At 41.3% G+C, this 27,348-nt stretch overlaps 1 protein-coding gene across 5 annotated transcripts in view; it reads left to right on the forward strand.

Moving 5' to 3' along the window:
* cemip (cell migration inducing hyaluronidase 1) overlaps positions 1-27,348 on the forward strand; it is a 165,092-nt gene that overhangs the window by 85,387 nt on the left and 52,357 nt on the right. For all 5 annotated transcript variants that reach the window (XM_030414196.1, XM_030414195.1, XM_030414200.1 and 2 more), the window contains exons 3-10: positions 6,374-6,511; positions 8,681-8,819; positions 9,881-10,117; positions 13,290-13,469; positions 18,525-18,595; positions 18,699-18,794; positions 22,129-22,250; positions 25,993-26,140. In XM_030414196.1, coding sequence (XP_030270056.1) covers positions 6,374-6,511; positions 8,681-8,819; positions 9,881-10,117; positions 13,290-13,469; positions 18,525-18,595; positions 18,699-18,794; positions 22,129-22,250; positions 25,993-26,140 — 1,131 coding nt within the window. The remainder of the gene's footprint in view (positions 1-6,373; positions 6,512-8,680; positions 8,820-9,880; positions 10,118-13,289; positions 13,470-18,524; positions 18,596-18,698; positions 18,795-22,128; positions 22,251-25,992; positions 26,141-27,348) is intronic.

Below are 27,348 nucleotides of genomic sequence, written 5' to 3' on the forward strand. Positions count from 1 at the left end.
ATTGGATTACAAGCTCCTTCATCAGTTTAGCTTATCCTCCAAGCCTTTTCATTATCACCCAGAACCGGGTATTTAATTAGCACAGTGCCACAAAGTATTGACTCGCTGTGTTTTTGTTGTGATTTTGTGGAGTTGAGTTGTGCTCACAGAGCCACTGTACCGCTCCCATCGTTGTCCACAAGAGAGAACTCATCATCACAGTCATTTGAATTCAAGATTAAGGTTTAGAGATGTCCAGAGGATCTCCACAGCCAATATATCTGATCCCCTGGAGAACCTAAATGTCTGTGCAGAATACCAATCTGCAATCAAGTCAGTAGTTGTGAGTTACTGTAGTCTGCACCAAAGATGTGGATCAACTGACAGACAATCCATCCATCAAGCCGTGCCCAGTGATTTACACCACAACTAAAGCTGCTGTTTGATTTACTGACTAGCTTGAAAGATCTCTCTCATGTAGAAATTGGTCCATTAAAAATTAAGTAGTGTAGAATATATCCAAGAGAATCAGAAACATATGAGGATGATATATACAATCTTCATAGACACATAAAGTTGGAAATGTTTAATATGTACACAATATGTGAAACATATGAGCACTAGCAGCTTTCAGCTCACCAGACAAAGTGTTGTTGGACTGATTAGTTTTTTGTTCAGACAGTTAATGTCCTCCCCACAACAACACACAGCATGTGAGCACAGCACACTTCAGACTCCCAATTTCAATCCTTTCAGAGCTGTCGGCACTGCCAAGATGAAGCAAACACTTCCTCTTATTGCTTAACGTATATCTTCTTAAAATAACGATGCTGCAGTAAATTGGCATACCTGATATGAGTGACCAAGTGTTTACCTTCACTGATGAATACAGTTCCTTAGTTTATTCATTATAATTAATTGATCCTGGCAGGCATGTATTGATATTCATTCACAGCACACCTGGGTGCATATTTATCCACACAGTCGTTTCGATTGTATCTAAATATATAAATCAGAATGAGGTGAATATAAATGGAACATTAAAGAAAACCAGCCTGCAGGAGGGAAGTCCTGCTGCTGCAGACACAGAAGATGTTTGGCTGCTGATCGAAGATCTAATGAATGTAAGCTTAATTCTGACTGTTTGCACCCCAGAAGGATGAAAAAGCAGTGATACAGCCAATTGTATTTTCAAACGACAGTAGTCCTTTACATAGTCTGTCTAAATCATGTCTCAGAGGGTGAGTCTGAGTGTCAGTGTTAATCAGGATGAGAGCTGCAGCTCTCTTTAATTGAAAAAGAACATGTTGAACTCATTCTCATTCTCTACAGATAAATATTTGGATTCTTTAATGTTCAAAAGCAGGTATTTTTCTCATCATCACTGCTTGAGCGCCTCACCTCTATTTCCACTTTTCCGTGCCGGTTTCGTCTTTTATCTTTTATCCTTTTTTTTTGACAAAAAACATGAAGTACAATATGAAGCCAGAGGCTTCTGCTGAGTGGGCACCAGATGGTCTCTCCAGAAGCTTAACTTTGTGCTCAAGTGTCTTTGGCCTCACCCTCTCTGAAAAAGACAAGTACAAGCTCCACATGTGAACACTGGTAGCTCAAGAAAATCATACACCACCTCTCTTGAACAGATAGCTGCTGTGTAACAGTCAGTGATTTTTCTTGCCCTCGCCTGTGATTAGACTTGTGAAGAAACTGGGTGTAAAGCTTTGAAGTCTCCATTTCACCTGGTTTATTATTGTGGTATAGTTCTCCCTGACTCACCTGTGTTGGTGGTTTCCTGGTGAAGTTCAGCTGCAGTTCATTGTGAATTCAGTAAAGGAAAGAAGCAGGTTCAGCACTTTTTCTCCCAGCAGCTGTCAAACACTCCAGTAACAGGCAGCCACACATCTCCAAGGACCCACTTCAGACGCTTACTCAGAAATGTGTGTGCTAACAGCTGCTGAAGAGGAACTTTTTGCTGTATGTTGGGGTTTTTTTGTGCCTATTCTTCCATTTTATGTTAGAAATATGAGTAAGTCCACTTATTTCCAAATCAAGGAATAAGTGGACTTACTCATCTACTGAAATAAAGGCAGCATATAGTTGAAACAGAAAAAAAAAGACAGGGCAAGCTGAGTTTAGTGACTGTGAGAGACGAGCAGAGACTTGAATGTAAGTATCATTTAAGAAACACATGTCACAGGGAGGATGTCCTCTTGCTACAGTATGAATAACAGTTCTGTGAGATCTCTGTGTTCTTACATTATCCCAAATGTTCCAAACAATGTTCAGAGAAATCCACAAGCTCAATCAAGGCAATGATGCGTTTCATTTGGTCGGCCGGGTTTGGTCAGGGGGAGTGAGGAAGGACGTTGGAACCGCCAACGGGCCCACAAAGTCCTGTGAAGTCAGGACATTTGGATGCAGCCTAAACATAATGTGACTGCATTATCAGATCGACCTCTCACTGAGCTCAGCACTCAGCCCAGACTCTGATTCTCTCTCTTCTGTTCCCTCTCCTCTCTTTGACGTTACGCTCATGAAGAGAAGTACATTTCCCCTCCAGCTCCAGTCAGCAGTCAACATTACAGGACATTAACACTGACAATGGAGGTCACCTGTGCAGAAAACTGCTGCAGTCAGGTTGATAAACAAGAGTGAAGATAAGTCCACTTTTGAATCCCAGAAGATAAAAAGTCATCTCAGAGCTCTCCTCCTGTCGGTGACCGGCTCCGTCTGGCCAATCCTAAAATGAAATCCTGCTTTGTGATTACCCTCTTAAACAGATTAAGGGAACAGAATGTTCAGATCACAAATACATTTTTACTAAAACATTATTTTTTTCAACTTTGAGGTTTATGACAAAAATGTAATGGATTATTTTATGCTATATTTATGTGATTTCCTTTGATTTAACATGATGTAAATGTCGTTAAGCTCATGATAAAAGCAAATAGGTGTACCTTGAGTTAAGACTGTTTCTCCAAACACTTCAACATTTTGAAGGTCCAGAATGACCCTCGATGCTCAGTATACTCAGTAGTAAGCAAACGTGACACAATGCTTATATCAGCCTATGCTAGACTGAAGCTGAATAGTTTATTAACATAAGTGAGGATCGTTTCTTAAAGACGCAGCAGGACAGTGGGCAAACTGACACTTCACAGACACTCTGAGTCCTCCAGGGCCAAACAGCCATCACTCACTGACAAACAGACAGCCATGAATCTGTGTTAGCCCTCTGGGAAATCTACTTGACAATTCAGGTCCCTTGCCAGTCAATGCCATTGACAGATCCATTAGGTGGCGGGGAGAGGAGGTGACCACCGCACACACCAGAGAGCAACAGATTGAAACTCTGTCGGGCAGACTGGACATTTACACACAGTGTCTCAGTGCTATCCTGACAACAACAGACACAAACTAAAGGGCTTATCAGTCACTCTTACTCTTGAGTGAGCAATCCAATAACCTTGTGTGCAGTTTTATCCCCATTTAGATAGCTGGGGTGCTGAGAAAGTTACAGAGTGGACAAGGGAAGAAACTAATTGGATCTGCAGAGAACACGCTGACAAACCTGAGGTAACGCTGGTGATCTGATCCTAGTGCAGCACTAGTGAGCGGCTACAACTCACACGTCTCCTACAAACTGAACAGATAAACTTGAGTCTTATACAAAAAGTTTGCAGTGTTCCTGAAGATTAAATGAACTTTGGACTTGTAAAGTATATGCACACACAGAATTTATACATAAAAACCCAGTGATCCTTCCAGTGTGTTTATCACTTGTGCAAAATGTATCTGCAATGAAGGCAGGATATTCTTTAGAGTTTATAAATAAGCAGACATTACTGCACTGACTGTAAACTTCACTGGGAATTTAACAATTATCCATCAGCCCGAGCATATTTTCCAGCATAATGTCTGTAAAAAAAAAAAAAAAAAAAAAAAAAGAATAAGGATTTAATTTAACAACTGGGTGGATATATCTGTAATAGTCTGATATCAGTCAGCATCATCAGGTTACAGACAGGGCTGGAATTTGGTCCTTTCAGGGGCACAAAGGCCATTGAGTAAAATTTGATGCTTTTACCTTTCAGATGGATACCATAACATCATAATTTTTAATAAGACATGGATTATCTATTAAACATTTTTTATACAAATATCAAGTTAATGTTACATTAGAAAACAGTTTTTTTTAAAGTAGGGTTAGGGTTAGTTGATTTTGGTGACACTACACTGAATATTAGTGAAGGTATTGAATATTTCTCCCAATAGAAATTCCCCCAAATTATGGAAAAGCACATTTTTTTCCAAACAAACAGTTGCAGAATAACCAGCAGGAGACCACTGATGTGTTGAATGATTTTGGTGACACTACACTCTGAATAATAGTGAATATTGAATATATTTGTAGTTTCTCTTTTCGGTGTTGCATTTTGTAGACGGTCCCTGCGCCCTCGTCTCACTGATGGCTGACCATATTAATGTCCAATCTGTGAATATATTTCCAACTTTACCGGACTAACTCCTACCACATAAGTCAGTTATGTATCATGTCAAAACCGGCTGCGCTCGCTCGCTGTGCTGTAAGTTTCATTCTTCTGTTTTGAGACGCTGCTGCTGTTTGAGAGGCTTTCACGTGAGATCATCGCGATGATGAGACTCCACCTGCGCGAACCACGGACTCACTGAAGTTACTGTGAGTGACTACTGTGCACTCAGGTGTCTGTAATTAAAGGCAATTTAGTATAGTAGTATTATTATTTAGCTTAATGTTTGGATTGATTAGTGAACTTTTTCTATAACTTCCAGTTTTTTGCGACACTCTTCCCTCCATGTCTCTCACATTGATGATGATTTTGAAATGTTTCCCATATTCTTTAACTGCTTCAAGAAAATTGACTCTAACCAACCTTCTGCTTTCATAAAAGGTGACAGGCTAGATAGTGTATAGTACAAACACACACACACACACACACACACACACTATTTTCTTTCACCTTGATGCCTCTTTACAGTTGTCTTCTGCCTAAACAAGTGTTCTGGTATATCAGATTTGTCCTATAAAGAGCAATGTTCCAGCTGCAAAACATTTCTTCAAGGCAACGATAAAGCCTGCTAAAGGCTGCAGCAGCTGAAGCATGTTGTAAAAGGTTTCATTTGATCAGAAAGTAGCTGAATTTTTCCATCAATTCTTGTGAGTCCTTCACATTAGAGGGAACGGAGGGCAGCTACAGGGTTGCTTGTTGATTTGGTCAGGGACAGATAAGAAAAATGGTGACTCATGGCCACATTTTGATTTTATATCATCTCTTGTATTCTTTCAAAGGGTTTGTTTGGTCTTTTATCACCGCTCTGCCTGCACTTTATATATATCAATATTATTATATATTATCCATGCCTTCAGTTTGTTTCATCAGTCTTGACTGTGAACTGCGGTGCTTGTAGTAGCCATGCAGTGACTGCTATCTGGGGTCAAGCTCCAGTTGCAGCAGGAATGGTGGCCCTGACGTCCCTCTACCCAACAACATTTCCCAGCTCCTCTTTGGGTCCCTGGTGATCCCCAGGCTTTCTGAAACCACATCAAATATGACAAAACCAACAGAACCATATCTTCAGCAAAGAGCAGAGATGCGATTCTGAGGTCACCAAACCGAAGTTGGAATCGTCACAGCTGAGACACCTTCTGCGTCTGACTGCTGAGGAGCTGCAGCTTACTTCAGAGACATCTTGCCTTCCTCCACAGAGGATGTGGTGGTTGTGTCCAAGGGTTCCCAGTCCTGAGTCATCTGACAGATTTCCAGAACTTGCAGTGATGACATGATAGCCTCCCTCTGTTAGATCACAGAAACTGAATGAATGGTTTCTGGTGGGTTGTAGTGGTGGAAGAAGTATTCAGCTAAACTGTACAAAGTATTATTATAAATAAAAGCACTTTTTCTGTAAAATGGGATTCTGCAGACAACTCACTGTCATATTATTATAGAGTACATAACAGACTGTTAATAATAAAGCTAAGTAACATTTGACTGTTGTAGCTATAGCTGCAGTTTAACCAGTTCATTGTTCAAGTCTATGATGTCATCTTTAAGTCCTCCTGAATGTGATGGGAGAGGTTGTTACATTAAGGGTTACCAAAAGGCCTGGGGCCTCCTCCGCCAGAGGGTCTCTGAATATCTGGACTGTCACACTGGTCTTTGTCCCAGGCCTCCAAATCCCGACACCTGCCCCTGGATAGGAAGGGTGAAAAGAAAAAATATAACATGTTCTGCTGCAGGAATGTTTCAATTCACTCTTCACTTCACAGTAATCTTGGTACTTGGTACTTTCCACCACTGGTGAGCTGATTGGGTCTCTCACAGTGAAATGTTTGTATATTTCCTGCCTCCTGCAGTGTGTCCAGATAAGGAGCCAGGACTGCAGCCCTGGATGCCAGGACACAACAAAGACCACCGTGTTGAGATCGGTTATGGCAGGAAGGTCCTCCTCACAAGTTCAGCTACGGTCCACTCCATTGAGATTCACAGTGGAGGTAAACCAGACTAATCCATCTCATGTTCATCAGTGAGAGTTTTTTGTTTTCTTCTGTAATGTGACATGTTATACAGAATATGCCAGTGATGTAAGGTTGAGAAGGTGATTAAAATCACTTTTTTTTAAAAATATGATTGGATAGGATTAGATGAAATTGGGCGTGGATAACAAATGATTTAGGGATCAACCACATGCTTCTGGAAAGAGATGGGTAGATAAGCTAGTCACACTAAGTCACATTTCATCGGATAAACTTCTGTATATAACCAAGAGTTCAAGATAATACACCAGAAATACTGTAACATTTTGCAAGAACACAACAGAAAAGAAAAGGACAGAACAGAACAGAAAGGGATTCCCACCTTGAAACACTGACAAATGACGTTGTACATGTGTGAAGCCTACAGCACAGGTACATGTCGCCTCATCTTTAACTGTTTAATAAAACATTCAGTTAAAGCACAGCACTGACGTTAAGCTCACACCAGCTGACGGTCAGCTGTTTTATTCATGTGTGCTGTCATTGGCTCGTTGATGCATCATGTGTTTGGCGACCAGCTCATTAGTAAACTTCTAACCCCACACATGGAAGAGAACCATGGTGCTTGTATAACCGGTCAGCTCTGCTGGTACCTTCATGACAACACCTGTTCCACCCACCGTCCTCCTCACCTGACTGAATTTTTCATCAACCAAATCCCTGATACTAGCTTGATTATTTCATAACCTGACCTATCATAAGGTGCACAAGGGTGATGACATAGATGACAAAAACTTCTTTACCTGCTGTCATTTTCTTGTAATCGGTACTGAGCATGTGCAACTCTCAGCTGAGATAAGGAGGAAGTGTATTAGCTCACTCTATAGCTAAAAACAATGTGTTCCCGATGAGGGGTTACATAGTGATAGTGATAGCTGATATGATTACTTGTCCTAGTTGGGCATTCCTTATTGTTGATTCCTGCTGAGGTTTTCAAATGAAGGTGTATTTCATGGTTTAATCTTCCACTTTCCAAATGAAGAGAGGATCTCCAGCTACACTAATGCCCCATTCTACATGCCGTCATAGTACAGATTCAGAACTAGCTGTTAACATACATGAAGATCAGATCTCGATAGTCAAATGACAACACAGCAGTCTCATAGATTAATACTTGTATTGTAGCTCTCCCAGCACAATCTCCATGGCTGCAGAGTCTCTCTGTCATGTTGAACTGGAGAACTGTTTGATGTAAGAGGTCAGTCCTTTGATGGAAGTGACTCTGACTGAATGACTGAATCTGGCTTTTAGTCTTGTTGAATGCATTTTGAAGAAAGTGTTGTGCAAAGACACAGAGTGTCATTATTCAAGACAAAACGAGGTGAAAGCAAGCAAGCAGCTCAGGAGGTGAAGTCTGCTGTTCAACAGCTCCTCCACTGCTGAACTGGAATCATTGGATTGGAAACAGGTGGTTGGCCTGCTACATCTGGTGTGTGTGTTAGTTTGTGTGTGTGTGTGTGTGTGTGTGTGTGTGTGTGTGTGTGTGTGTGCGTGTGCATGTGTGTACGTGTGTGTGTGTGTGTGTGTGTGTGTGTGTGTGTGTGTGTGGACAAACTGAGCCCAGGGCCATAAATGGCTGGAAGACGGGAGGTGTCTGAGGGCACTGGGGCATGAAAGACCTGCCAGGAGACTTCATCACCCCCACAACCCTCTCTCTCTGTCTGTCTCTCTCTCTCTCTCTCTGTATGTCTCTCTCTCTCTCTCTCTCTCTCTCTCTCTGTCTCTCTCTCTCTGTCTCCCTCTCTCTCTCTGTCTCTCTCTCTCTGTCTGTCTCTCTCTCTCTGTCTGTCTCTCTCTCTGTCTGTCTCTCTCTCTCTGTCTCTCTCTCTGTCTCTCTCTCTCTGTCTCCCTCTCTCTCTGTCTGTCTCTCTCTCTCTCTGTCTCTCTCTCTCTGTCTCCCTCTCTCTCTGTCTGTCTCTCTCTCTCTGTCTGTCTCTCTCTCTCTGTCTCCCTCTCTCTCTGTCTGTCTCTCTCTCTCTGTCTCTCTGTCTGTCTCTCTCTCTCCCTCTCTCTCTCTGTCTCTCTGTCTGTCTCTCTCTCTCCCCTCTCTCTCTCTCTGTCTCTCTCTCTCTCTGTCTGTCTCTCTCTCTCTGTCTCTCTCTCTGTCTCTCTCTCTCTGTCCTGTAGGAAAGCTGGTGATTGCTGACACCAACCGGCCCATACTGCTTCGAACAAAACACATCCTGATAGGCAACAAAGGTGAACTGCAGATCGGAAGCCCGGACTGTCCTTATAAAGGAAACCTCACCATCTCCCTCTTTGGAAGGTACATATGAAGTATGAAGTTTAACATGCAGCTAATCAGTAACGAGACAGGTTCAGATCAACCAAATAACCATAATCTGATATATCAGCCCACAGTAGACTGTATATTGGACTGTCGTTCTCTCCTTTTCTGTTAAGACAAGACTGTAATGATCCCTCACCAGGGAGGGTCACAGTAATGTAATATAATTTAATTGTTTTAAAATGAGGGCATTTTAAACTTGAAGTCTCTCAAGCATTTACTGTAACCTTAAAGATGAGCTTATTGCTCTGTGGACGGCTCTGTACAAGTTAGGCTTGAACAGTTCAAATCAATTCATTCAGTTTCAAAATCTATATTCAATCTCATATTCTGAAGTAGTGATTTCTTTACACGATCCATCGGTTTTCCACATCAAATTAAACTTGCACAGACAAGGACATATATATGATTATTAACTAAAATAATGCAGAGTAAATAAAATGTAATGATAATTCAAACAAATGACAACAGGTAACAGGAAATATGGAAACTGTGAAGGGTAAAATATTGAGATTAGATGATTTATGAGTGATGGTGAATTTGAAGGACGGGTCGTTAATTCTCTCTCTCGTAAAATTTTTGCTCTTACTTTTGAAATTACCCTCTGAAACTTACTCTTCGTTTCTACTTTTAATTTTTTGTACTTTACTTCGTTTTTGCGTTACGCTCCAAGACTAGCGATCTCTGCAGATTTCAACCACGTGTTGAATTTTTCCCAAATTATAACTTGCGGTTTTGAAGAACTTTTATTTTGAAAAGCTCTTTCTTTTTACACTTTTTATATATTGTTAAGTATCGTCGCCTGATTCATAGGAAGTAAATTTAATCTAATTCTTGTATTTAGTGACGACGGAAGATTCGCCAGGCCAGTGTTTCATCCTCCAGTTATTTTCAAACAAGAATTTGAATTAGTTTACAATCCAAGCTGAAGACCAACCATTTACGAGTGTATTAATAATCACCAGTGATTAATTACCTTTATTATCAAGTAGTGTATCTCCTACAGCAGAAACTTTATCATTATCTCACACTGTTCTTAGATTGGATGACAGTGATCAGGAACACAGCTACTTTGGAAGAAAGTACATTGGCGTGGGGACGGGAGGGACTCTAGAGATCCATGGAGAAAAGAAGCTGTCTTGGACGTTCCTCAACAAGACTTTACAGCCCGGAGAGAGCAACCAGAACAACTATCTGTTCCAGAGGAGCTGGGGGAACCGAGGCATCATCATCCACGTCATCGACCCCAAGACTGGAGAGGTGCTGCACGATGACAGGTGAAGGTTCGGGTGAAGGAAAAGCTGTCTTGGCTTCTGAATGAGACTCTTAATTAGAGCAGAAATGATGTGGTGGCTGACATCTCATAAACGGCGTAACCACAGGGTTGTAAGTGAAGGAGACAAATAAGCTCTAATGGCTCTGGCACTGTTTCACACAGGGATATTACATTTGGAAATCAATGCCATCCTTTATATCCTTTCATGATTCATTATCCACGATGTTGTTATTCCAGATGGAGGTTAGATAAATTGATATACAGCTTTTAGTGTGGTAAACAGATAATTGGGTGATTTTTAGAGGAGGAAGCAGGGCATTAGACTGAATCCTGTTTCCTCTAATTAACTGCCATTAGACGTTGACTGATTAAAGGTGACATTCGTACAATGCACTTAATAAATGAGGATTATGGTTAAACTATTAATATGCAGAGTGTGATAAGTTCAATGAGAGATTAGAGGAAAATTAAGCAATACTTATGATTGATAAACAACAGATATTGCTTTGAACTACGATAGTCTTTTCTTTATAGATATTTAGTATTTGGTTTCTTTGTAATGTTGTAAGTTTCAAGATGTAGAATATTTCCTCTGACATTGTTCCATTATTGGATGGCTGAGTTGCATTTGTTTCTTTAAGCTGAATAAATTAAGAAAATACATTATCAACATACAGATCTTTTACTGCAACCGGTCCTTTTCCATTCCAGATTGAGAAACTAGCATCATCAAATGTATATTTATAACAAATGAGAACTATTTTTTAATTCATACTAAATTAAAAATCATTCAAATGACTTCTATCTTAAGATAGAAGTCATTTGAATGTCATAGGTTGTGGCCTAGAAGGGCAGTGGGCCCATATGATGATGGGTCAGTCTTGTCTTTCTCTTTTTTCAAAACTAAAGAGATATTTGCAGTGTATAGTAACTCTGGTAGCTTTTTATTTAGGATTGACTCATTAAACATTCTCAGCAATAGAGGGGCCACGTCGTCAGCATATGCATTGTACATCTCATTGTACCGAGGCCATCGGAGCCATCAGGGCCATCGGAGCCATCAGGGCCCAGCTGCCTTTTCACTCCAGTTCTTTTATTGCAATGAGAACATTCAGGGTTAAGCTCATTTTGTGCATTGAAATCTAGTTTAGGAAATGGAAGAGAGCGCAGATACTGAAGAATATTATCTTCTGTTGCAGGACTGTATACAGTTTTTCTCAATATTTCTCGAAGCAATCGTTTATTTTAACGAGGTGGTTTAATTTTATGAATGGCTCTGCTGGTTTGTGCTCCTCTCAGCTGATGTGAGAGCAGAGGGCCAGGGTTCTCTCCCAATTCAGACTGTTTGTGTCTCTTGTCAAGCAAAGCAAGCTGCTGATCTCTGTCTCTTTGCTTTTTCTGTGTGGCTTCATATGATATGAGGGGCTTCCCACAAAATGTAATCTAAAACATGCCCAGTATCATTAAAAGCTAAGTGCTCCTTTACTGAGGCTGAGCATTTTTCAAAGAATATTTTATCGTTAATGAGGTTTGACTTGAACCGCCAATTGTGGCTTTTTCCACCCAACATCAACACCTACAGTATAGTAACAGGGCTGTGGTCTGAGATTAAATTATCATGATATTTTAATGAGGTGGTTGCTGCTGTTGAATTAGAGTCAATTTAAAAAGTAATCCATACTTGTCTATGTGTTGTGGACTTGTGAAATGGGGATTCTTTCCCTGTGGGATGATGGATCCTCCAGATATTGACAAGGTTCAGTGACATTAAATAACCTACTCACAGAGAAAACTCCAACTGCTAATCACCAAAAACAACACTGTGCCATCCCGATGTAAAACAATCCCATTCCCTTATGGACAGTGTTCAAACCCAGACTCTGTTCCCCCCTTTGAACATCTATAGAGATGTCCGTGAGAGACATAAACACCAGCGCAGCGAGACACAATTAATTTTTTCCTGTATTCAATCATGCAGTGCTTTGTGTCATTTTAAAGGTCCATTGTGTAGGATTTAGCATCTGGTGAGGTTGCAAAATTGCGACCAATGAGTACCCCTCGCCTCACCCTCCACTATGATGGCCGTAAACATGTGAAAACATGGTAGCGCTTTTGGTTTGTCCATTCTGGGATGCTGTAGAAACATGGTGGTGTAACATGGCGCAGAGATCTCTAGATATAAAGGTCTCATTCTACGGTCACATACTAATGAAAACATAAATGACATATTTCACTTCTGCACTGGACCCTTCAGTTCACATGGCTCTACATTCAGTGTGTCAGTGACAATGAGCACATGCCCTTTCTATAATGTGTTACCTTCGTTTTTTTAAACCTGATCGTATTAATTTAGAAATTGCACATTTCATTGTTGCAGCAGTAGGTCTTTATTTAACTCTGATGTATATTTGTCCAGTTTTCTGCTGGCATAGTGTCCCCAGAGTGTCCAGTGTCCCTGATGGATCTGTGGGAAAGATCCCTTGGTTAATTTGATTCTTTTGGTCCTCACACAGTTGTGTTTGACTTGGAGAGAAATAAATTTTAGTAATTAAAGTTTTGATTTCGGAGGGCCTTGGGAAATTAATTCAGTAATGAATTCTTTATTGGTGCCTTTTCTGCACTGTAAATCACTTTAAGAGCATTAATTTCTCTCTTAAGTAACGTTATTCATTTAACTTATAATCCTTTAAACATTTCCATTCTTTTGTATGTCTTATGTGGAACTTGTTAAATTGAAAGATGCCACTTAAGTAAACTTGTAAGGATAATCCATCTTTCTTGACTCAAAACACTTGTTTGTTTCAACCGTAAAATGCTGCATATCAGCGTGCAACAGTCCTTTTTCATCCTCTTCAGTTTGCTGCCATTGTTTTGAGAAGCAGCTGATTCAGCTGCAGAACCTCTGTTACGAGTAAACTTGTCGCACTCCTTGTTATTACAGTCTTCTTAACCAGGTTGCAAAATAAAATATGTAGAAAAGAGGTTTTGTGACCCACAGATCACTATACCTGCTGATAAATGTCTTTAAATATGGGAAAATGATCTGTACGTACCACACAGTTTGTTTTATGTGCAGAGTGACTCTGTTTCTGTGTTTTGGGATGAATGGAAGGCACACGAAAACATCCCGTTACTTTCTCCTGCACCTTTTTAAGATCCCTTCTCTCCTACAGGTTTGATACATACCGCAGCAAGGACGAGAGTCGTCGCCTTGCTAAGTATGTGGATGGCGTGGAGGCGGGGCTAATACTAGCCATGGTGGTCAATGACGAGGGTTCCAACAACTTGGAGGACTCTGCTAAGAAGAGCCTCTCCAGGCTGGGCAGCCAGCACATCAGCAGTCTGGGATTTCGGTGAGCTCCTGATAACTGTTCTTGAAATGAAAAGACACCATAGTACTCTCCTCTGGCAACTTGGAAACTGGCAGGTAGATTTTCTGAAACAAAGACAAAACTGATATTCATAATCAAAACAATCATAAATGAATGGATTGATCAGTAATGATTGGTGACACTCTGCTGATGAGCACTGTGAGCTCAGGTCTTCCAGTATAAACTCAGGCATTCAGCTCACATCACATCAGGAGAGACTTTTTTAGGCTCGCAGCACTGGTGCATTCTTTTTATTGATTGCTATAAATTAATAACAAAATGGTGGAACCCCAGGTGAGTCACAGTGTATAGTTGTCTTTTTAATTAATGAATCCCTGCAGCTCTTTGGGAGACTGTAGCGCGTAATGATTTTCAATAACTATCTCCAGAGAACATTTATCACACACTCAGTGGTCACTTCATTAGGTACACCTGAACAATCTATTGCAGTTCAAAACAACAAGTTAAAATTCTGGGGAATGTGTAGATTAAATGATTGTGATGGTGGTGTTGTCCTGTGATAAATGGCATTGACATGTGTTTCTATTTCTTTCCTCATTTATTTACATGAGCTGGAAAGAAAATAATGCAGTCAACAGCATCACTGTTTTCATTTTCACTACAAGAGATATTCAAATCCGGATGACGTCACTTTGTCCGTACCAAACAAACAGATTTTCTTTCATCCAGAGAACAAGATTAGGAGTCCACAGCACCTCGGCAGCACTACTGTAATCATCATGCTATGAAACATATCTCCTCTATTTTACTGATCGAATCAAAGAAAGGAAAACTATAAACCAAGACCAAAGCTATGTCCCCTCTGAATTAAGACAAAATAACATTCTTTTGCATTTGAACAAAACTTTGATTTGTACAAAGAGAAAAGCTCCATTCTTATCACACCCAGGTGTTTAACCTGCACACTGAAGGTACAACCCTGTCTCCTACAATTTACATTTACATGTGACTAAAATATTTCCCTTGTTGTGTTGACTTTAAATCACTACCATGTTCACACTCACAAACGTGTTTGGAGTAAATGAGGCGCAACATTAATCTGCTGTACTGGAGTTGTACAGGATGATGGGTCACCGGGGTTTGTATCCACAGCTACTTTAGTTATGATTAGTGAAAGGTTGTGCTTTTGATTGGATGTTCATAATCACGTTTTCTGTAATTTGGCTCATTGTCATTATTAAACAAAGACTGTGATCCTTCACTAACACTAACCAAGTACTGTGAATGTCTGACCAGAAGTTTTATGCAGCAATCACTTTGAGCAGATATTGCATTACAAGATAATTTTGAAATCCACAGTTTGTGTTTTCTGCCTCTAGGGGTCCCTCATACAAAACCATAAAAAACTACATATGTAGTTTGATGATGTTGTGAAGTAGCGCGGGATCATGGGAGTTGTTGTCTTCATTGTTAATAACTGCAATTGCTGCTGAAAATCTATTCATGTGACTCAGACGGAGTTATTACATTATTTTAGCCTGAGTAGAATAATGTATGCCTCTGCCTTGAACATTGTTGGAAACAATCCAACCAAACAAGTCCACAACTCAACAACACATAGAGCAAAGGTTGAGTCACTTTTAAACATTTTAATGCACATATATTATGTAATACATCTAGAGGAGAAAACAGTGTGGACTGCATTATGTTTCCTACAAACCTCATTTATGGCTGATTAATTGTATATACACATTATTTCATGGAGACATGGTTGTTCAATCAATCAATCAATCAATAGCAGTGGTAATTAATCAATTCTTTCGTTCATTAATTGTACCCTTCGGTGTGGGGGAGTGACTTGTAAACACAATATCGGCATATAAAGTGTATGGTGAACATGTTAGCAGGCAGCTGGTTATTTATACAGCCAGCAGACACAGAGCAGTGTCAGCAACCATTAAGAGCTGTGTGCTGCATGTGTCCACCTGATCAACCAGCAGTCAGTCCCCTGTTCACTCCTCTCCAGGCTTTGGCCTGGTTCACATCAACTCCTGAGAAAAATAACTGGCTCTTAAGCTACTAAATGTCCAGCCAGCTGGTCTCTCCCTTCATCTGTCTGCTGTTTGGTGAGAGGAAAACCGGGTGCAAGAAGTATGCTCAGCCCAAACACGCAGCAAAGATGTAGACATGAAGCCTAAAGATAGGCCTATGCTCACAGTATGTCATTTACACACACACACACACACACACACACACACACTCCCACTTTTTATGGAATGCTGTAGCAGCTAATCCTGTTGTGTGTGCTTAAGTGATGCTGTATCTCATTCTGCAGAAAGAGTTTAGTGGAAAAAGCTCAGGTCTGTGTGTGTGTGTGTGTGTGTGTGTGTGTGCGTGTGCGTGTGCGTGTGGATGTGTGTGCGTTTGTGTTACTATGTCAGGAATGCATGAGAAATGGAAACTGAATCATGGCATGATAGCAGAACCCTGGAGATGTCTCAAAGTTACTGACATAAGGGGCATCAGAGCAGATAAGAATGTGTACACTGACGCATTCCTCATACACGACTCAACTAAGCTCTTGTTTTCTACACAAGAGAATGCAAAATGTCGGAAATGCAACCTCAAGCTTGTGTGAGTGTTTTGTTTTGCTCAGTGCAAGTCATTACAATATCAGAGGCCTTGTTGTGGGCTGAAAGAAGATGCTGGCAAATGTTGGCAGTGCAGGCCCTGTGGTTAACCTCCGGGCCGGGCGGTGTTATGAAATTTAATGCCGCTGAGGAGACCACAGGAAACACTGGGAGGGTTTCATAAACGGTATGAGGACAGAGTGAGAGTTCACATTCCCTTTCTCGGTTTGCACGGCTGTGGATGCTGAGGAAAGAGTAAATGGATGGGAGCGATGGTGAGGTGGCAGAGGGATTCCTGCCTAATGACTCTTGTCGCCTTCGCTCGTCACATTGTTGCCGACAGGCCAGCGCTGGTGTCATCACGAGAGAGAGGCTGTGTAATTTGCGGCGCACCCAGAGACATTTTAATAAGCTGGAATTTATGAGACAGTGTGGACTCTGCAATACATTCTCAGTCATGTTATTTGCATATGTTTACTGCAGCTGCCACACTGGTGCTGTGGAGAAATACAACATCACACCTCTGCTGCTGCTTTTTAAAGCTCAGCGGTCAGGGAACATCGGCAGCTGTGGTGAAGTTGTGACGCGTCTTTTAGGTACGAGCTGAATTGTGTTGTCTTCACATAGATTGGATGGTGGATTCTCTGCCTGCTTCCTAACATTCCTGTTTAGATGGTGGATACAGTAACACTTCTGACTCACTGACAGAATCACCACAGTTAATTAGAAGCAATCCACAAGAGTTCTGGCTCAATATCAGTTGCTCCTCTGTGACTGCAGAGGTTTGAGCTGTCCTGCCTCCATGTGTTCATCACTTTACTACAGGTGCCCTGTGGAGTTTTCATGTAAACGTGTTCTGCTTATTTTCAGTGTTTCTCACCAAATGCTTTGTGTGTGTCCTTGAAGTGTAACAAATGTATTTCCCTCCTCAGAAAACACTCACTAGGCTGATATTTTGACTAATATGAATCCTGCTTGATTAACGTCCATGTTACTAGCCTGCAGGCTTCTTCCCTGCCTTCGCGTTCACATTGCTGCCATCTGTCAGTGCAGTGGAGTGAAACCACTGGCACTGTGTTTTGCTTCACCAGGGTCAGCTGCTAGTTTGTTCCAATCACCTGAACCACTTTATACTTGGCAGATATGTGGATTTTCTTGTTTGGGCTTAGTCTGACTCACCAGATGTGGACTGTGGGTGCAAACCTGCCATGGTAACTATTACAGCTGGCCTTCTCTTACCTTCTGCTATCTGCATCTCATCATACTAACTGTGGGTAGATACACAGTTGGCTAACATTTTGTAATAACTATGACTTAGTTAATGGGTGAGCCCCTGTTCACGACAATAAAATGCTTTATAAACCGTTATTACTGAGCAGCTGTTTATTGGTCCAACAGATGTTTATCTTACTTTTATAATTACTGTAGTCCATCTATAATCATTATTTGGATGGACGTTATAGAATTATCATCAACTAAAGTTTAAGTAAATATAAGTGTTCAGTTCTGTTCCGCTTTTCCGTGAGGGTCGTGGGGATGTTTTATCCCCCTTTTTCAGGGGGGTTACTGGGGCCAATTCCAGTTAGCTCCATGGGCGAAGGCAATAGAAAATGTATAATAAATGTAAGTGTATCATTCATTAGTTAAGGTCATTAAGAGGTGTTTCTCACAGCTTATCTTTACAGAGAAAACCAAAGAACAACAAACACGTTTGCAGATCTGATAGTTGTTTAAGTGTCTTAAATCAAATATTTTCTCGTATTAGTTTTTGAAATGTATTTTCTTATATATTTTATCAAATTGTTCAAAATGTAATTAGTAATGTACATTAAAGTGAGGTGGAACTGAATGAAGTTCATGTTGTAAATTAAAAGAGGGGAAAGCAGATCTGAAGAGATTTTGGATCGTCACTGACATCAAATTCTAAACAAAAACGGAGCCGCTCCTTCTCACTGCCAGTGCATTTTTCACATCACACCGATTGAACAGCTGGTTCACACCAGAGTGTTCTCTGTCAGCTCAGACAGCAGAACCCAACACTGCACCGCCGTCTGCCCAGCACCATGTCCAAGCTCTGTCCGGACTGCTCCGCGCTCGACACACACTCAGCTCCATTCACACACACACACACCGTGACATCTCAGGTACCCACATGGAGTCACACACATGCACAGAACTTCTTCTTTCCTCACTGAGAGCGAGTGATGCATGCTGGGATAGCTCATTTAATTACAGACTCCCCACTTATGGATGTCAGTCACTCCTTCTTTACATCAGCAATATTATAGTCTTATTATATATAATATGATAGTCTTCCTGTCTCCGTCTTGCTCCGGTCTCATCTCTCCTTTCTCTGTCGTTTCCCGCCCCACTTCCTCTTCCCTCTATCGAAACCAATCACCTGTTTTTTTCCCTTTGTCATCAGTCTTCTCTCTCTCCTCCACAGACATCCCTGGACTTTTATAGTGACAAAGGGTGACTCTTCTTCTATTGTGGAGGACCACGCTGTTTATCAAGGTAGCAATCAGTTTCAAAATGCTGCTCCCATCCTGCTCTTGTTTGTGTGATAGAAAAGCATATATGATGTAAGTGATGTGTGTGTGTGTGTGTGTGTTGTCAGGGACCAAAGCCTCCTCTGAGGCCCTGAGCTCTCGTGTTTTTCAGTCGACTTATGGAGATCATTTCACCGTCAGCACCAGCAGCCAGTGGGTGCAAGGTAACTACACACACGACTCACACGTCAGGGTTTATTCTACTTAATGCTTTCAATGTAACACATTTTGAGTAATTAAGCATAGAAAAAAATTACTTGTTAAAAAAATGTGTGCAGATTATTGCGCTGTCTGACGCCCCTGACTAAAGACTAAAGTCCCACACAGAATGGGATGTGTTACTGATGAATTGACACCGTACATATGGTGTAGCTTCTGTGGAGGTGCTTGACCTACGCTGTAGCCTGACGCGCTCCTCCCCAGAAATGCAACTGTACATTACAGAAATGCAGACCACAAGTAATGTGACGGGTTCATTTGGAAGAATCACATTTTCAGCTTCTAGTTTCCCTGTTCAATACGCTAAACTCTCAGGCTGTTGCAGGCCCTCCTGACCAGCAGGCTGCTGCTCTCAGATAATACACCTCCTCTGTAGCTTCTCTTCACTGCTGGAGGTGCTCTGAGCGAGTAAGAGCAGACAGGCTGAATGTCTGGAGGGCGGGCTGCCCCTCAACAAGGAGCCCGATGGCAAACACCAGCACGACAAAACCAAGTCACAGCTGTGACCTGAAGGAGTTGGTGTGTTTAAAGGGGAAAGTCAGCTGGCAGGCTGCTCACCACCACTACTACACAAACACACCAGCACACATGTATAAATGCTCACTATGGCGTCGGTCAGCATCAGCTCTGTGTAGAGCACACATGCAACCATAACTCAGCCTTTTTTAACACCAGAAGCCAAACTTTTGTTTTGGAACAAAATTAATAAAAATAAATAAATAAATATATGTGTTAAAAATTATAAAACATCATAAAAAACACAAAAACACACTGAAACTTTAAACACCCAGACAGAGCCGCTGACAGGAGCACCGCTTTGTGCAGTTCATGCAGCATTTACATACCATCCAATCTGTCAAGCTTTACATATCACCATCACCAAGTCACTGATCTGACAAAATACATTTGCAGCAAATTATTTTGAATGTTTACAGAAGATATTGGTATGTACGATTCATTTTAATTAACATGACATCAAAGCTTGTACTTAATTTGATGAAGTTTTTAATCCCTAGTTGTACGGCATGTAGCTGTGTTGTTGTTGCACAGATGTGAGACATTCTGCCATGAACACATGTGCTGTGTGTGACAAACACACACACCAGGCTTGAGTTGCAGTTTCAGTTGTGACAGTGTTTGCAGAGTGTTTCTCTCTCCTATACATTTAAGGGGAAATAGTACAAACAGCAACAGGAGTAAAGTAAGTGAAGGTTAATAATGTGTTAGGCTGTACTTACATAAACATGGTGCAGATAGGATTTACATAAGCCACGAGGAAGATCATAGTGGCAGAAATACACATGTATTAAGTGCAGACTTATATAGAGCTAAAAAATATTATTAGAAACAAAACTGAAGCAATTAGGCTTTTTAATCAGCACATAATCTAATTACTGTAACGCAAACAAACAGTGAACAGTGAATGTGTCGTAATGCTGTAAAATCCCAACATGCTGCACCTGAACATCTCTTTGTTAGAGTTGACTGTGTGTTGAGCAGCTTTCACCCAGTACTACATTCAGTATCATCACCATCTTTACCTCCACCTGCTGCACCCCCACCCCCCCCCCCCAAAAAAACAACAACAACAACAACAACAACAAAGGAGTGATATAAACATTTAAAAGCTGCAATTGCATTAAGATGTAATTAATAAACAAGCTAAGTGTATCTATTCCAAAGAAGGCTTACGGACTAACTGATTGGACGACACATCTGAACAGTGTCTCTGCATCTGGGTTCAGATTTGAATGTGTAAGTCACCATCATTTATAACATGATCACTGCAAAGCCTTCAGAGCTGCGCTGGGCTCCACGTTTCATCAACACGCTTTGTAGTTTTCTCCACCATAAAAATCACTCTGATGTTTATTGAAAGGATTATGATGAAATGTAACTGTAGGCACTGTGCTAATCATGCAGGTTTCTTTTGCACTCTGTGTGCGTCTGGCACAAGAAGTATCTCTGAGAAGACAGGTACTATAGGTACCTCACTGTATGATGCTGAGACTCGAGGGCCGTCCACAACAACAATCACTACATCACCTCCGATGGCAACAGCAGTGGCGAACAATATAGTTTGTGTAACTTTCAGAGTGATGTGATGAACAGTACAAACACTGGCAGCCAATAAAAATGGAGCTGAAGTTGCATGGCCATCATAACTATAATTATATTAAAGGACACCTATTATGCTTTTTCAGTATTTTCCTCTCCATCAGTGTTTTAATGAAGTTTTTGTGCATGTGAAATCTTAAAAGATGTTAAAAGGGTCAAAGTCTGCACCAGCAGAAGCTCCTCCCTCCCAGAGAAAACCCAGGCGTGCCGTGCACTGTTCCACGAGTGTGAGCGCCTCGTCAGTCGTCCCGACATTTTCCATGACTTTGTGACATAACCATGTCACACATTTGCATAAATTAGTGACTAGTTTGGCACATAAGAATTGATTTTAGCACAGCTGCTCTGTTCAAGCGTGTGCAAGATAACCAATCAGAGCAGACTGGATATTCAGAGGGCGGGTCCTCTGTCCTCTTTGACGATTGCATAGATAATTAATGCTGACTCGTACAAAGTATTCTCCCCACTCCTCCTCCTCTCATCTTTGAATAATCGTGTCAACCTCGTGTTATCCTTCTGTTATTTTTATTTGTTTCGCTGTGTAATGTTCAGCAGTAACAGGTAATTCATAAATGTTCCTAATGAGTGTCGAGTCTCAGGTTATCACCATCGTTATAATGAAAAGACACAAGCAAAATAAAACTCCTATTTTTCCATCATCTCACTGTGGCTCTTTAAATTCTTCCTGAACTGTAATGTATCATATCAGCCCCTCTTCAATACGTCTGCCCCATGTCCTACATCTCTTACGCCGTTGTTATTAACCGCTCCTTTTTCCTTCCCATCAGATAGCAGCTCATGTAATGAAACTGCAGATATGATTACATGTACATGCACACATGCAGACATACACACAGGTCCAACAGCGTCTTCTGCCATGTCTCGGGCTTCAGATTGAAATTCAGGCCCACAGTCAAATGCACATCCCCACTGTGGCTGCAGACAGAGAGCATAATGGGAGGAGAGAGCACCTCAATTACTCTGCTACAAATGCCCTCTGACAGCCTAAATGGACTGAGAGTCAAAGCCCTGACATAGATTAGTCTAATATCTACCGCTTGGCTGTCTGACCAATAAACTGGGAGCTACTGGTGTGTGTGTGTGTGTGTGTGTGTGTGTGTGTGTGTGTGTGTGTGTGTGTGTGTGTGTGTGTGTGAACAGAGGCAGAGTGGACAGAGTGGTTCGACAGGGATGATGAGAGGGGATCTGGAGACTGGGAGAAACTGTCTGACCTGCACGTGGCTTACCCTGACCGGCTGTGTAGCAGTCCACTGGACATCCAGGTACGTCTCTTACTTCATCAAACACAAATACACACATGAGTGTGTGCGCACAGTCAAACACGCCTTACTGAAATCAAATGCAGTCACCGAGCCTCAGCGATGAGAGCTGCTTATGCAGCTGGATAGCTTGGTCATTATTTTTTTCCTCTAATGCAACATGAAAATCCACTGATGTGTTGTCAGTAAAATGTGGATCCAGTGCAAAGGTATCGTTTTTTCAACATTTACCCAGAAACCCTGCATCTCTCTCTCCTTAGATGTTTGACTGCCTGAACTGATGTCTGTTTTTGGAATATCTGAAAACTATTTCAGTTTCATCTGATGAAAGAATAGTAACTGAAGTAATCAAATGCTTTGAATCTTAAATTTATTCATCACTTAACTGTAGGCCCGTGTCTCAGCATGTAAAGTAGCAGTCCAACATTTTGGGAGAATATTCCTGTATGCCTGCCTGTGTTTGTTGTCTTACCCTGATTAAGTTTAGAGGATTGATATTACTGTGCAAGATGCTGCATGATTCAAAAACAAAGACCAATTTAGGAAATAAAACGTTCAATTTTTAAAATTCTTCAAGCAGGAATGACTGTCCAGAATTGAAATGCAGCCATTCATCAGAGACGGGATGAAAAGCATTGTCTGAACAGTCTCATGTGAATCTCAAGTGTTGGCTATAATGAAACCAGAAGGCTGAGGGCAGACTTGTACTTTGCTCGGTGATCACAAAATACCAAATAAAAAGCCTTTAATAAACGGGCTTAGTGCGTACGCGTTTGAACTTGCAGGCCTCATAAAGGCATATAATGTACAAACAGACGCTCTGAAGGATGTAAACCACATAAAGACTCTTGATTGAGACTCATCGATTGGCCCTGAATGGATGGAATGTAGTTTTCTATCAGCAACAGAAAGGCACAGCTAGGGGAGCTCATTACACTCCAAGCCTCACTAATCTATTCATGAGAGGAAGAATATATTTGCTCTCCTCACAGCCAGTCCAAAGATAAGATCAAGCTTGATGGCCAATACTGAGAGGACCTCATATTTATTTATTTAAGCACACATTGTCATATCACAGATATGTTGATACTACTAACCAATTTTACAACATGACCTCACACAGAGATGACACCTTCACTCTGACAGAACCACAGTGCATAGCTTTCACCCTCCTGATCTTATAGAGAACATCCCAAATGAAGAGCTTCAATGTCTTTAGAGGATATGGGTTCAAAAATCACATTTTGAAGTTGAGAACGGTGTGGTAAGTATGGTTTCTAAGTAGATCCTACAAAATGATTCAACAGGCCTACATTACAGGATAGAAGCTGATAAGACAGATAAACTGTGAGGCACAGAACAATACTGGGAACAAGATAAAGCAAATCATCAACAACAACTGGAAAATCATAGGAAGTGATCCATTGCTTGTATTCATCTGCACCAGCTGTCAGCTTCAGAGGAGCACCAAGAATTCATCAACTCCAACACAGCTGATGTAGTATACCACATCCAATGTCCATGCAGTTGTTTTCTATGTTGGAGAACTCAGAGAAACTGAAAGAGAGAATCACTGAACACAAACATGCCATCCGAACAGGAAATGAAGACTTCCCAACAGCCAAACATTACAACCAGCACCATGGATGAAACCCAGACTCAGTCAACAGCAGCAGAGGCCAGTGAGCTGTGTAGGAGGGGAGGAGATAAACTGTTCAATACAGAAACATTTTAGATCTTAAAGTTAAGGGCCATCCCAATTCTAGTCCTAGATGAAGAGCTGGAATATGCTCCATATCTGTACAGTACAACAACAAGAAGGCTTTGTTGTTTGAGGTTTTTGGAATGCACATTTGTATACTTTTGTCAGAGCTGGACTTCTGTTTCTTCAGGCTTTGTTCTAAACTATGATAAAAAGACATCAGACCTGTCTCTCTCCTGGATCTACAGTTCAGAGAACAGCTGAAGAGCTTACATTAAGAACAGGGTGCGACAAAACAGAGTCATGTCTCCAAGGCTGATGTTGACGAAAGAGACAAATTTACATATTTACTGAAGAAGGTGTTTAGTTTATCGTATTAGAAACTGGCTGCACAAAAAACAAACAAACATGAATATATTCCTTTAAGTCAGTGCAAAGGGAGGTTAGCATCCAGGTGTGTTGTAGTGTGTTTCTGAACAGAACAGCGGTCAGTCCGACTGCTGTCAGCTCTAACCTGAGGGGTGATGCTTCAACAGCCAGTGCAAAGCAGCAAAGGGATGCTACATTAGCAGCATTAGCTCTAACTTAATACAGTTGTTACAGTGTAAAGACTTGTACAAAGTGAGGCTGTTACCAGTTAGATGAGAAGACACTCGATTACATGCTACATTGTTTTCTGTGAATGCCTTGTGCACGTGAGGTATCTGAATGCAACACAGGAATATCTGATTTATAAACTATACAAATGACAACCATACACAACATCTCATAGCATCTTTTAGAGCTGAAGAAATAAAACTTTAAACTGACATCAACAGGCAACAAGCAATCATGTTGGATTAATGGCATAAAGAGGAACTGCCATCAGTGTGCTGCTGGGACACGACACAGCCGCGGCACGGAGAGTAGATCCAGCCTGGCACCATCAAGCAGCAGCTGTTAGCCTTCCATGAAGATAAGAAGTGGTGCCAGGTCTGCCCACACAGAGTCCAACACCCTTACCATTATCATAAAAAATCACTACTATGGGCTGCAGCTGTTCTTTGTTATGCCGGCTGTGCAACAATATAACTTGATCAATGTGCTTCATTGCTTCCCTCACAAATTGTCCTGTCTGTTCTCTGATTGTCTCACTGGACTGTCCTTTTTCACTGTTTGATACAAAATAAAATCAATAGCAAATTAGTTGTTATAATAATATAATAATAGATTATCAAAAATCACAGAAGAAATCATTATTATTATTATTATTATTGTTATTGATAGTTATCACTATCCAGAGCTTCAGTGTCTGGGGCAGCATCAGTACTTCCTGGTGTTGTGCTGTAACAGTATCACTGACGATCACTAATGTTGTGATGGTCGCTGTCTTGCTGTTCTTTTAGAAAGGGGTCTGAGGATTGGGGGTGAAGCAGCAGTTTAATGTCAATATATGTTTAGCATATTAATTTTGAGACATGAGGATAATTAGACAAATGAAACCACATATTCAAACAAGGAGAATGGCCTTTACTGTATTATGCCACCAGCTCTCTCCTGCAGGGAAATTTGCTGGATTGCATAAGAGTAACTTTAGTGATGTTGAAGACACAGGAATTAAGAAATGTTGACTCAGAACAGAGGTGCATGCTGTGCCAGCTGAAATGACTGAGACTTGGGTTATGATGTTGCAAAAGTATCTGTGGCGGACTCTGACGTGAAGTTCAATCTTGTGTCCAGACAGATGAAGCACTGAGATCTTATCCTCAGTACTGGTGGCCTTTATAAAATTCCTGCTCTTTGCCAGCAAAGCCAGACACTAGACAAATACCAGATGTCTGGTGCAACAAAAACACATACTTTTAGTTGCCTGCAAACAAAACATGTCCTGATGCCAGGATCCAGGCATCTCTGTGTGTTTCTCTCAAGTTACAGAGGGAGCATATTTCCAAAGTTTTGAGCTGTCATCTGCAAAATGAGAATGTTTCAGTGTGGAGGAATTGCTTTGCAGATAGTGTCGATTGATCCCTCAGTTGAATTCTGTCCTTTCACCCCCTTGTTCAGGCCGAGACCCATGATGGCATACCATCCAACCAGACAGGAGATGTGATCCACAAGAATGACAAGGACTACGGCTTTGTCTGCCTCAACAAGGACCAGGCTCACGGCCTCTGTCGCAACTACAGAGTCCGCTTCCTGTGTGGAAAACTGGGTTTGTTCAATACTTACCTTCTGTGTGTGTGTGTGTGTGTGTGTGTGTGTGTGTGTGTGTTGCTTTCTTCTGAAGAACAGGAGAATGTAATATGTGATACTCTTGTTACACTCCAAAAGGATTAATGGCCCTCTAAAGTAAAGCATGGATGAAGAGGTGAAGCTGATTGATGTCTACAAATATCTGACACGCTGTTAAAATAAGACACACTGTAGCTGTGCTTCACAGCGTGTTGTGTGTGGGCAGGCTGTAATGGCTGGAATGCGTGGACCCCACATCATGGTGCAGCAGAACGCTGCCACACAGCCAGTGAAGAGCTGACGAGCACCGCTCCGACCACACTGAGATATCCCTGACTCTGTCTGGGCCTGTCTGTGTTTGTGTTTGTGTGATATGCAGAAAGTTCTGGGCCGTGTTGGCGTGATCTGTTGTAAAAATTGACACTGGTACGTCCCACTGGCATCACTATACAATTCCCCCCCACACAGAAACACAATGCGACATAGTACTGTACCCACCCACTAATTCCAGGAAAACCTTTGGTTGCCTCTCTTTGAGACATGCGATTCAGACCGCCTTCAATAATGTTGAATCGTATTTTCATAAAATTGCACAAACAAATGCATTCAATCACGAGGAATTGTCAAGACCACGGGCGTAGGCTGGGAGGGGACACCATAGCTGATGTTCTCAGAAATGTGGGGCCACGTGGGGACCACAAGAGCTCTTATTGCTCTGCTTGTCTTCTACATGTTCTGATGGCGGCGCAGAGTGAAGCTGATATAACTGAAGTAGTATTTTCCTTCACAGTAACACACACTGCAGACCTCATCTTCATTACAATCCCCTCTCTGTATGGATGAAAGAAAATTGAACGGCAATTACATGCCATTAGTCCTCTATTCAGCAATGAATTGGACAGAATATCATTACTTTGTTTTCATCTACTGTAACATCATGCATATCAGGATGGATGCACTCAATCATATCACACATTGTCTTTCTAATAAGTGAATAGAAATACATCAAATTAAACAATGTACACACTTGCAATGGAATGCAAAAGCCTGAAATGGTCTGATCACATGCATCTGGATTATCATGGTGGTATCAATGGCTGAAAAGCTCAAATTTGAATCAGAACTAAAATTTGCACAAACACTGCACACAGCACAGGATGGTCACAGCCCGCCCAGCGACCGTCACCT

This window comes from Sparus aurata, chromosome 4 (genome assembly GCF_900880675.1).
Source record: "Sparus aurata chromosome 4, fSpaAur1.1, whole genome shotgun sequence".
Classification (NCBI taxonomy): Eukaryota; Metazoa; Chordata; class Actinopteri; order Spariformes; family Sparidae; genus Sparus; species Sparus aurata.